The 12,781-nt window shown below is 50.4% G+C and overlaps 1 protein-coding gene across 1 annotated transcript in view; it reads left to right on the forward strand.

Moving 5' to 3' along the window:
• The window catches only part of LOC127586121 (flotillin-1-like), a 41,498-nt gene extending 29,301 nt beyond the window's left edge, over positions 1-12,197 (forward strand). Inside the window, exons 8-13 of the mRNA XM_052043975.1 lie at positions 1,367-1,519; positions 3,311-3,492; positions 5,733-5,778; positions 6,916-7,053; positions 8,984-9,148; positions 9,958-12,197. Coding sequence (XP_051899935.1) covers positions 1,367-1,519; positions 3,311-3,492; positions 5,733-5,778; positions 6,916-7,053; positions 8,984-9,148; positions 9,958-9,987 — 714 coding nt within the window. The 3' untranslated portion in view covers positions 9,988-12,197. The remainder of the gene's footprint in view (positions 1-1,366; positions 1,520-3,310; positions 3,493-5,732; positions 5,779-6,915; positions 7,054-8,983; positions 9,149-9,957) is intronic.
• The last annotated feature ends 584 nt before the right edge of the window (positions 12,198-12,781 follow it).

The following is a 12,781-nucleotide window of genomic DNA, read 5'->3' on the forward strand; positions in this document are numbered from 1 at the left end:
GGTATGAAAGGGGTGGAAGTAAAGGGGAGGAAGGGTTGGGGGCTGGAAGATGATGGAATGTGGGAGGGTACGAATAGGAGTGGGAGTGAGGGGGAGATTGAGGGAGCTGGAGGGACTGCAGAGGTTGAACTATTTGGGAATGTCAGTTGGCTGCAAATTTACACTGACTCCGATCTCTGATCAACTCAGCACACCATCTGAGCCCGGAGAAATATAAAACGGCAGTCCAGGTGAAGGGTCTCGACCCAAAACGTTGAATATCCATTTCCTTCCACAGATCCTGCCTGACCCACTAAGTTCCTCCAGCATTTTGGGTTTTTTGTTTGCTCCAGATTCCAGCATGTGCAGTCTCCTGTGTCTCCACATTATAAAGTATTGTCTGGCAGTGCAGGTCTGCACCAAACCTCGCCCAGACAGAAAGAACACAGGATAATGAATGAGTACACCTGCCACACTTTCCAGTCCAGCACCCCCAGGACACCAACAACACAAGTCAGATGCAAAGTGAAGCTCCATCTGCGCTGTCCTGTCACACACTCCCAGGGCAGGGACAGCAGGAGCACACTGTATCCACGGGTACAGTGGGGGATTTCCGGGAACGGTGGGTGCCACAGGGGCTCAAGTGCGTTCTGGATGGAGATTACTGTGTTATAATTTAAAACTATTGGCTGTAAATAGTGTGAATCATGGAATATTGTAGTATTGTAATGATGTGATGCTGAAATCACTGAATAAACCTCCTTTGGAAAAGGAAGAAAAAGAAAACAAATAAATGGGCAGGGTCAGCGCAGATTAGATACAGAGTAAAGTTCCCTCTACGTTGTCCTGTCAAGCACTAAGTATGGGGACGGCACATGTTAGATACGGAATAGAACTCCCTCTACAGTGACCTGTCAAACACTCCTGGAACAGGGACCGTGTGGGTTAGATACAGAGTAAAGTATTTTTATTTCAACAATCAACTTTATTTCTTGTATATATTTTAATAGATGCAAAAAAAAAGTGCATAGCTTTCTTTACATTCATAGTGTCATTCAGTCTATACATTCAGAGTGTTATCAGTTCCATACATTCGTAGTGTGAGCTTGTCCTAGGTACAGATCACTGTTGCCACCCATGTGGCCCCCTTTGAGCACTAGACAACATCAAGTGTTTGAGAGTCTTTTATACAGGACTTCGCCCCTCAATATCTAGAGGCAGAAGATACTCCTCCAGCTGGAGTGATAAGGAGCACAGCTCCTTCTATGTTGTCCTATCAAACTGTCCAAGGGAGTAGGTTAACCACAGTATCGCGCTCTCACAGTGCTTCTTAATCTCAGACTGATCTCTTACTCGCTCCCCGCCCCCCCCCCGCACCCCCCGACAGGAAGCCAGAGCCCAGCAGCAGAAGGTGTCGGCGCAGTACGTGAATGAGATTGAGGTGGCCAAAGCCCAGCGTGACTTTGAGCTGAAGAAAGCAAGCTACGACACGGAGGTGAACACGAGGAAGGCTCAGTCCGACTTGGCCTACCAGCTTCAGGTACACCGGGGCGGGGCGCTGCACTCAGGTCAAGCCTGGCCAGTGAAGGTCAGAGGTTGAGGGTCCAGGCCCTGGTGAACTTGACCTTCCACTTGCAGGTCAGCGAGGTCAGAGGAAAGCTCTGGTCATGCAGTCCTAGTTGAGAAGCTGATGCTTAAATAGATGAAGGGTTGGGAGGGTTTGTTATTTGTTGGGCCTAGATTACCAAGTCACAGACTACAAGTAGGAGGAAGGGGGAGAGGTTGATTTATTAAATTGTTACGGCGTTAATTCACAGAAGGATGTTGGGGTCCAAGTCCATAGCTCACTGCAAGTGGCCACGCATGTAGACAGGGTGGTAAAGAAGGTGCATTGCACACTTGCCTTCATCGGTCAGGGCACTGAGGATGAGAGTAAGGAAGTCATGTCAACCAGGATGCTGCCTTGATCAGAAGGTACGAACCATAAGGAGAGTTTGGACAAACTCGGATTATAGTGTCGGAGGCTAAGGGGAGACCTGATAAAGGTTTATAAAAAATATGACAGGCATAGATAGGGTGGACAATCAGAATGGTTTTCCCAGGGTAGAAATGCCAATACTAGAGGACATGCATTTAAGGTGAGAGGGAGAAAGTCCAAAGGAGATGTGCAGGGCAGGTTTTTCTCACACAGAGAGTGGTGGGCGTCTGGAAGGGGCAGCCGGGGGAGTGGTGGAAGCAGATACAATAGTGGCGATAGACACATTAATATGCAGGGAAAGGAGGGATATTCATCGAGTACAGGCAGAAGAAATTTGGTTTAATTCGGCATCACAAACTTTTATACATGTTCTATCAATGATATGTGTGAGAGGGCAGGTTGTAACTGATACTGTGTGCAGCTTTGCAACACTTACCCTTCCCAGCCACACCATTAGAACTCTGAGCTGGCACAGTGTCCTGGGAAGGTTACAGAACTGGAGGAGGTTACTGATGTTGGAAGGATGAAGGCTGTGAACAGATCTGCAAACCAAAATTAAAGCAAGCGGTTGGAACTGTGTCTCTCTCCTCTTGAGGAGATGCCAGGGATGAGGTCCTTAGAGCGATGAAAGGTCTTCAACATTTCCCCTGTGGGGAGGGGCAGAGCTGGAGTCCTCAATGCAAGACGGTCACCAAGGCATCCACTAGGGAATTCAGAAGAACCTGCTTCACCCAAACAGCAATGCGAATGTGGAACTCGCTCCCACAAGGAGTGGGTATTGGTATTGGTTTATTATTGTCACTTGTACCGAGGTACAGTGAAAAACTTGTCTTGCAGACTGATCGTACAGGTCAATTCATTACACAGTGCAGTTACATTGGGTTAATACAGAGTGCATTGATGTAGTACAGGTAAAAACAATAACAGTACAGAGTTAAGTGACACATACAGAGGTGAGGGAGTGTAGATGCATGTAAGGGGATGCTGGACAATCCTTTGAGGGAGGAGGGAACAGAGGGGCAGACTGATGGGATTTAGATGAGGTTCAAGTGGACCATAAAGGCAGGCACGGACAGGTTGGGCTGAATGGCCTGTTCCTGTGCTTGCACAATGGTACGAAAGTCAATGCCAATCCTTTGTTTAAGCAGGGACGGTTGTGGGTCAGGAAGCACTGGGAGGTTGGGTGAATGGAATGGTGTTGGGAAAAGGGTGGGAGTCTGGCCGGGACAACGTTGAAATGGTACCAGGTGCAGCCAGCAAGCTGAGGCGGGGGAGCGCACGGCAGGTGGTGTCTGCTAATATCATCGTCATCCCCCTCCACACCCCCACCATCCCCCACCCCCTGTGCCTCAGGTGGCCAAGACCAAGCAGCAGATCGAGGAGGAGAAGATGCAGGTGCAAGTGGTGGAGCGCACCCAGCAGATCCAGCTGCAGGAGCAGGAGATCCTCCGGCGCGAGAAGGAGCTCGAAGCCAAGGTGAAGAAGCCGGCGGAGGCCGAGCGATACAAGCTGGAGAAGCTGGCCGAGGCTGAGAGGTAACGTCCCGCGCGGGAGTCAGAGAGGTCCGGCGCGGGAGGGGAAGGTGGGGAGTGCATGTCTGGGCCACTGCAGTCCCGGTGGAGCGGGTGCGAAGGCGCACTGGGTGAACGTGGAGATGCCGATGGTGACCCCACCCCACCCCGCAACAGGGCAGTTGGGGGTGTCCACGGTGACGTAGAGATGTTGGGGGTCCAGGTCAAACGGTGGAAAGGAGGAGAGGAAATGGCACATGCTACACAAGGGGCAAGTAAAAGATCTTTCACCCAGCCCTCCCACCTCCTGAGTCCCTGTGCCTGTGGCGAAGGCACCTATCTTCAGCAAGCCAAAGCTAAACCAGGGCAGGACTCTCAGAGTAAATGGTAGGGCCCTGGAGAGTGCGGTGGAACAGAGAGACCTACGGGTACAGGTACGCTGAAAGTGGCGACAGGTGAAGGAGGCGGTTGATTGGCTTGCCTTCGCGGGTCAGGGCACCGTGCACAGGGGTTGGGATGTCTTGTTGCAACTGTACAAGACATTGGTGAGACCGCACTTGGAGTACTGTGTGCTCTTCCGGTCACCTGGCTATAGGGAAGACGTCATTAAGCTGGAAAGGGGACAGAAAAGATTCACGAGGATATTACCAGGACTGGAGGGCTTGGGTTATAAGGAAAGACCAGGAGGGTTACACAGAGAGTGGTGGGTGTGTGGAACGCACTGCCTGCAGAGGTGGTGGGGGCAGATACATTAGGGACATTTAAGAGACTCTTAGACACATGCATGATAGCCCCCTATTTTTCTATGTGGGAGAGAAGGGTTAGATAGATCTTAGATCAGGATAAAATACCAGCACAACATTGTGGGCCGAAGGGCCTGTACTGTGCTGTGGTGTTCTATGATCTATGAGAGGCTGGGACTTTTTTCCCTGGAGCGAAGGAGGCTGAGGGGGTGACTCTACGGAGGTATATAAAATCATGAGGGGCATGCATAAGGGGAGCGGTCATGGTCTTATTCCCCTTGGTGGGTGAGTCCAGAACAAGAGGGCACAGTCTTAGAATTAGAGGGTACCCATTTAGAACAGAGATGAGGAGAAATTTTTTTAGCCAGAGGGTCGTGGATTTATGGAATTGGTTGCCACATACAGCTGTGGAGGCCCATTCATTGGGGGTGTTTAAGGCGGAAGATTGATAGGTATCTAATTAGTCAGGGTATCAAGGGATATGGGGAAAAGGCCGGGAATTGGGGCTAGATGGGAGAATAGTTCAGCTCATGGTGAAGTGGCAGAGCAGACTCGATGGGCCGAACGGCCTACTTCTGCTCCCTTGTGATCTTGGAGGGGGAGCCCAAAACTAGAGGACGTCGATTTAAGCTGAGAGGGGAAAGAAGGAGCTGAGGGGCAACTTCTTCAGACAGAGGGAGGTGGGTATGTGGAACAAGCTGCCAGAGGAATTGGTAAAGGCGGGTGCCTCCAGCGTTTAAAGGGCATTTGGACTTATGTTGATAGGAAAGGTGTAAAGTTAAGTGGGCCAAATGAAGGAGAATGGGACCAGCTCAGATAGACATGGTCGGCATGGACAAGTTGGGCCGAAGGGCCTGTTTCTGTGCTGTATAGCTCTACGCATCAGAATTGGAGATCACCCTCCCCCACCAGCCCCCCGGAGACCCTGTGAACTCAGACACTTGACGAGAGGCTCGTGTCTGTGAAGCCCAACTCCCACCCCCCTACCCCAGCCTGTGGGCTCACAAACAGCTGTCCAGCTGTGCGCCACTATTGCAGCTCACTGTGGTAATGAGGCAGGCAACAGGCCACTTGCTTGCAGCAAGCTCAAGGGTCACGCAGCACAGAAACAGGCCATTCGGCCCACCAAATCCATGCCAATCATCAAGCGCTCAATCCTACAATATTTTCCCTGCCTTCTTGTCAACTTCACCTGACCTCCCCCCCTCCAATGCCCCCCAGATTCTACCCCTCACCCACACACACCAGGAGCAACTTACAGAGGCCAGGTAACCTCCCGACCCGCACGTCCCTGGGACATGGGAGGAAAATGGAGCACCCGGGGGGATAACAGAGACTCGTGATCGAACCCGGGTCTCTGGTGCTGTGAGGCAGTGGCTCTGCCTGCTGCGCCACGGGTGCCGCCTCCCCCCCTCCCCCCCCACACAGTCGAGCAGCACCAGCTAGGTGTGGTGCGCGGTGAGGGCCGCCGTCCCCTTCCTGACCACCTCCTCCTTCCCTCTGTGTTTTCTCTCTCCCCAGGATGAAGCTCATAATGGAGGCAGAGGCGGAGGCGGAGTCCATACGGGTAAGCGATGAGGCTGGGGGTGGCGCGCACTTCCCCCCTCCCCACCGCCAGTTCCAGTAACCTGCAAAGGGAGTCCCAGAGCCATGAGGAGCGCCTCCAACCTGGTGTGATTCACAGCAGGAGGCAGGAGTCAAGACAAGATATTTTTATTGGTCACATGTACATCGAAACACATAGTGAAATGCATCTTTTTACGTAGAGTATTCTGGGGGCAGCCCCCCAAGTGTCACCGCGCTTCCGGCGCCAACATAGCATGCCCATAACTTCCTAACCCGTACGTCTTTGGAATGTGGGAGGAAACCGGAGCACCCGGAGGAAACCCACGCAGTCACGGAGAGAACGTACAGACTCCTTACAGACGGTGGCCAGAATTGAACCCAGGTCGCTGGCACTGTAATAGCGTTGCGCTAACCGCTACACTACCGTGCCTGCCTTTAGGAATAGTAAAGGGAAAAAATAAGTGGTGGGAGTTGTCTATAGGTCATCAAATAATAACATTACAGTGGCACAGGCAATAAACCAAGAAATAGATGTAGTGGAGGATGCGGAGAGCCTACAGAGAGATATAGATAGACTCCCCGTATAGATAGTCGGAAGTGCTGGAGGATTGCAGGGCTGGAGGGAGTGAGTCATAGAGCCATACAGCACAGAAACAGGCCCTTCGGCCCATCATGTCCATGCCTACCTTTTTGCCCCTCTATCCTGATTCCATTTGCTCACGAGGACCATTTCCTTCTACACCTTGCCTAGTTCAGTGGCTCTCTAAATCCCTCTTAGACATAGTGATTGTATCTGACTCTACCACCTCCTCTGGGTGCATTACCGCTCTCTGTGTAAATAGAAACACCTTACCCCCCCCCTTCCTCCCACCTTAAACTGACGGCCCCTTGTTTCTGATACCCTGTGCACAGCAGGGAACTATGGCTCATTGCGCCTTTGCCTCGGGGAAGCAGAGAGAGGAAGAGTGTGCGCTGGGGGAGAGACTCTGGTAATTCAGGAGTAGCCCATGTGCTGGGGGCTTGGGCTGTGAGTCAGAGAGTCCAGGTCGGTGGTTGGAGAGGGGAGTGCTGCTGAAATAGGAACTTCTGTTAGGTCTACCCCCGACTCTGTGACCCACTCCCTCCGTCTCCTGCTCAGGTGAAGGGAGAGGCGGAAGCCTTCGCGATCCACGCCAAGGCCAAAGCTGAGGCCGAGCAGATGATCAAGAAAGCCGAGGCTTTCAACGAGTACAAGGACGCTGCCATGGTGGACATGGTGCTGGACAAGCTGCCCGAGGTGAGTGCCCCTGACTCTAACCTGGCCCTGAACCGTGCGCTGGGCAGGTGCAAGGCCGGAACATGGCAAACCCCACCTGTACATTGACACACATCGCCACTGCCCCTGGAGATGGTGCTCAAAGCACGACTCATGGAATCAGTCATCTGTACCAGGAGTCACCAGCACGTTAACTGGCGACATTCTCATTGCCCTTGCCTTTTTGTCCCACTCCCTCTTGCTCAAGCTCCGATAAACCTCAACCACACCCCCATCGCCCTTTCTTCAGCTGTTCCTATCTCTGCCCTCCTGCCTTGAAGTCTGCGGCCGTCCAGTAGACCTCTTCTGTACGTGATGGATTCCGAGTCCCAGTATTCACTGGGACAGTCCAGTCCCGTCCATGGAGAATGCACTGTCTTCCCTCCCAAAAGGAGGTCAGCTGTTAACAAACTTCCTCAGACCCCAAAATATATTGGTGGGTTGGATCAGCAATGCCAATCTGCAAAAGGAATTATAGCCACCATTGTACAGCACAGGAACAGGCCCCTCGGCCCACCATGTCTGCGCCAAACACGAAGCCGAATTAAACTAATCCTTTCTGCCTGCACCTGATCCATATCTCTCCATTCCCTGCGTATTCATGTGTTTATCTAACAGCCTCTTAAACGCCACTATTTTGGTATTGGTTTATTATTGTCACTTGTACCAAGGTACAGTGAAAAACTTATCTGGCATACCGATCGTACAGGTCAATTCATTACACAGTGCAGTTACATTGAGTTAGTACAGTGTGCATTGAGGTAGTACAGGTAAAAGCAATAACAGTACAGAGTAAAGTGTCACAGCTACAGAGAAAGTGCAGAGCAATAAGGTGCAAGGTCACAACAAGGTAGATCGTGAAGTCATAGTCCATCTCATTGTATAAGGGAACCATTCAATAGTCTTATCACATTGGGGTAGAAGTTGTCCTTACGTCTGGTGGTATGTGCCCTCAGGCTTCTGTATCTTCTGCCTGATGGGAGAGCGGAGAAGAGAGAGTGACCCGGGTGGATCTCTGCTTCCACCACTATCCCTGGCAGCCTATTCCAGGCATCTACCTCTCTGTAAGAAAAAAACTTGCCTCACACATCTCTTTTAAACTATCCCCCCCTCACCTCAATCTAAACAACGTGGCTGCCAATTTCTGCATGTCAGCTCTGTCGGCTCCGGTTATTTTCGAACCTGTGGGTTCTTACAGGAGTCCCAAGAATGAGTTGAGAACAACTTGGTGCTTCACAAAGTTTTATTGGAAAAGTTTAAGACAGAGAAACAGTCACAGAGCACACGGCACTAGCTTTACTACTGGGAGATGAGCCGAGACAAAAGGAACTAAAATGAGCTACGGGGAGGGGGAAGAGATCAAGAGATTGATCAAAAAAAAAACGACACCTTTGATACCTTAGCTAACAATAGTCCAATCAGAAAACCTATTAGATACCTGTGGCAAAATCAACCAATGAGAAAACATATTCACCTGATGGACGAACCAATAAGCAAGGAAGCGGCCGTTCCTTGTGCAGCCACTTGAGGTGTTTTGAACACTATACATGTTAAAAACTACTTAAAACAGTCGAATCCAACAGCTCCAACAAGGAGTAACATGATCGTAAGGAGGTAATCTCCTCCTAGTGATGGTAGAGGATCTGTTGGCAAGGACATTGAGTAGAACCACTGGGATCGTGCCCACCAACCGCAGAGGGCAGTCCGGCTCTCGGTTTGAGGTCTGATCCGAAAGATGGAATCCCTGGAAGTGCAGCCTTTCAGGGATACCATCTCAGTTGCGGAGATGGATTTTGAGCGCTCTGGGTCAACCCATCTTGAGGTGAGAGTGTTCGAGCGAAGCCAGCGTTAGGTGTGGAATGTTGTGTCCAGCTGGCAGAAGACCTCTCTTCACCCGCCCTCGCTTTTCCAGGTCGCAGCTGAGATCAGCCAGCCCTTCTCGAAGGTGAAGAAGATCACCATGGTGAGCAGCGGCAGTGGGGCGGTGGGCGCCTCCAAGATGAGCGGGGAGGTTCTCGACATCATGACCAAGCTGCCCGAAACCATCGAGAGACTCACTGGAGTCAACATCTCCCAGGTGAGAAGCTTGGGAAGGTCAGGAGCATAGGGTCACACACTGTCCTCTCCTCCAGCATATCCCCCCCCCCCCACCCCCAGTACTGAGTGGGGCAGTGGGTCACACGCTGTCCTCTCCCCCACGGGACTGAGTGGGGCATTGGGTCACACACTGTCCTCTCCCCCTCTGGGACCAGGTGGGGCAGTGGGTCACACACTGTCCTCTCCCCCTCTGGGACCAGGTGGGGCAGTGGGTCACACACTGTCCTCTCCCCCTCACCACCCCCCCCCCCCCCCAGTGAATATATGGTACATGTGTATAAGGGGCTGGTTTAAATGATGTGTTGCAGTGACAAGGTAGTGTTATTATCTATTCCCGATACTTCATTCACTCTTACCACACTAATTTCCGCTGAAGCTCTGGAGAGGACACAGGAACGATGTAGCAGGATTATATTTGTTGGGATAAACAGCCTGGTAATCTGTAACAGCGATAAAAAGGCTGAGAGGTGAACGACTATTGTTTAATGAAGCAGATGGGGATGGGGTTGTCTGGGATTATCAGCGAAATAAGGAATTGTTCAGAAGTTTGTTGCCCAGAGCAGCCGGAACATGGAACTTGATGCCACAAGATGTGATGATGCCACAAGATGTGAATGGAGTGAATACTAAAGGTACCCAATCAGTAGGGGGCGAGTTGGGGGGGTGCGGATGAAGGGCTCCGAGCAAGAGTGAGAGGAGGCTCATGGGGGTGGATACGATGGGCTGAATGGCTTGTGTCTGCTCTGTGTAAAACTCTTCCCGTTCTCCCCGCTCTTTTCCCATGCACAGGCATCCAAGAGATCCAGCCGGATGTCGTAATCTGGAGGCAAGCTCGAGGACTGCACCATGAGCGACCGAGTGTCGGTGCTTCCTTCCTACATGCGTTCATCCCCGTGCCGCTGTCTAGTCTGCATGTCTTCCTCATGTAGCGTTGTACAACTGGTCGCAGTCATCACATTAGTGAACCAATCAAAGGAAAGAGACACACCTGTATAGTACTCCCACTTAAGAGGTAGAGAGTTCCGATGAGAATCAAACAAAAAAACTACAGATGCTGGAAGCCCGAAATAAAATGGTGGAAGCACTCAGCAGGTCGGGCAGCATCTGTGGAGGAGCAGCGTTAACGTTTCTGGCGGAGCACCCTTTGTCAGAACTGGGAAGGGAAGGTTAGTATCCAGCTGCAGGCACCATGGGGGGAGGGATAAATGGGACAAAGGGAACATCTCTGAAAGGGTGAGGCCAGGGTTGTCATGGGGATAAGCAGTCATCTTGTTGGTGGGTTACTGGGGGCAGTTGGGGAGGGCAAATGCGGTCATAAAAGCCACGTAATGAGGGCGGTCTACCAGGTGATCTGGCTTACAACTTATCTCCAGGGCAACCTTGGCCTCACTCCATCAGAAATATTCCCTTTGTCCCATCCATTCCTCTCCCTACAGCTTGATGCTAACTTGCTTTTTCCCTCTTTTCCATTTCCGAGAAAGTGTCTTCAGCCTGACACATTAACTCTGTTTCTCTCTGTCCCACCCGTTGAATGTCTCCATTGTTTTCTGTTTTTATTAGGAAAACTCCAAAGATTCCCATCTGTCCAAGAAGAAATTCCTCCTTGCCTGTGCCTTAACTCATCGCCCTAAAACTCTTCCCCCAGTTCTGGATTCTCTCAGTATCTAGCCCTGTTGAGCCCCCTGTAGGGCAAACACGTCTCACTAAGAGCACCTCATTTTTTTCTAAACTCGTGTTAGGGTTAATCCGCTGAACCTTTCCACATAAAACAACCTCTCCATTCCCAGGAATCAGCCTGAGAAAACCTTCTCTAAAGTGCCTCCAATGCAGACATATCCCTCCAGAACCAACCAGATCAAAGGTCTACACGGTGTCCAGGTGTGGTCTCACCCACAGTTGTAGCAAGACTTTTCCTTCCTTTGAAGCTCCGTCCCCTCTCCAGTTCTGTAGGTCAATGTAAATCCAGTCTTAAATCTTGAGCCTGATGTTGAAGATTAGATCTGTGAAGCCACCGTGTAGTTACACGTTCCCAGGGATCGTAACTGGAATCAAACCATAGAAATTCGGGCCAAGTCAGGAGAGACCTGTGTTCCCAGCTTCAGTGACCACCACTTGCCAAGCACGTTCCAATGAAAATTGGGTGGAGGCAAAAATGTTTTAACTTATTAAAAAGGGAGTGGCTTGAATCAAACGCTGGTTAAGCTGTTAATTCTTTGTTTTGGAAAGAGTATTATCGCCTTCCAGATCGCGTGGCCCAGAGAGGTCCAGGCCTGGCTCCTCCCTAAACGTTGGCTGAGGGAGAGCGACTGTTGGGGACGGGCGAGATGGTTCTCCTGTTGAAACCTGTCACTGCCAAGAGCTGGTGCTGCCTTTGTCTTGCAGTTGCTTGAGGTCATTTCCACTGCCAGCTTGATTTTCCACCGACGCTGCCCTCGACGTTGGCAAGTCGAGAACGTTACCCTTCCCTGAGGGAGCAGCCTTTCGATATGTGCCCAGGTTGTCCCCATCTCCTTTCCACCACATTTTTACCTCCACGCCCTGAAGCCCAGCGTGTGGAGAAGTCCCAAAAACCCACCGGAGACCAGAGCAATCCACGACGTTTGTTTTCCGAAGTGCCTCTTTTCTGACTGTTTAATTCTCTCTGCAGACCTGGTTAGTTCCCCATTTAAGCTGGCCTGATTTGAAATGACCTTGCTGCCTGTTTCATCTCATTCAGCATGGGCTTCAGGTCCCTTTCCTGACCCTGCCCCATCAGATCCTCCAAACAAACATCATTCAAGAAGAGTTAGAACTCAGACCGTGTATCAATGCAACACTCGGCTCAGTTTTTCAAAAGATCTGGTGCTTGTTTATATTTTGTACAATTACCTTGTTGCCTGATCCTTTCTGACAGTGCATTTGACAGAGTTTTATACCGAAATCGAACTAGTCTAGATTCTCTCCCGTCTGCTCTCGAGTTAAGTGATGTTGTTGTCCGCTCTCTTCCCAGAAGTAAATTTTAGTCATAATATATACAGTCAATACAATCAGGATGTTGTTCTTTATGTTCATTCTACTATAAATTAAACATTATATTATGCCTCATTTGTTTAAAAAATATACTTCATTCATCATAATATGTACAGCAAATATAAATGGTACAAGTTTTTCTCCACATTTATTGTACCATCAAATCAACACCACTCCTGTTTCCTCCTTAACCCAATGCCCCTGTTTGAGAGGCTGTTACACAGGACCCAGACCCTGAACTGTGGTCGTTCCCCACAGACCCTTTGCATTGGCTGCACCCAGCTTCAGTGGGTCCCTCAGCACATCCTCCTGCAGCCTGGACTGTGCCAGTCAGCAGCTATTGCTTGTGCACATCTCCGTACACTGATGGGGTCAGCAAGATTCAGTGCAGACCCGAGTGTGTCTTTCACCTGATCTTCCAAGAGCAGTTGATGTTTACCAAGGGATGTATCTTGCATCTCTGATTTTTTATGGCAAAAATTAAACTTTATATGTGTAAATATATATAGGAAAAACAGTACAATCAGTACATTCTAGTATTGGTTTATTATTGTCACTTGTACTGAGGTACAGTCAAAAACTTGTCTTGCATACCAATCGTACA

The sequence above is a fragment of the Pristis pectinata genome, chromosome 34, assembly GCF_009764475.1.
Source record: "Pristis pectinata isolate sPriPec2 chromosome 34, sPriPec2.1.pri, whole genome shotgun sequence".
In the NCBI taxonomy this organism is placed as follows: Eukaryota; Metazoa; Chordata; class Chondrichthyes; order Rhinopristiformes; family Pristidae; genus Pristis; species Pristis pectinata.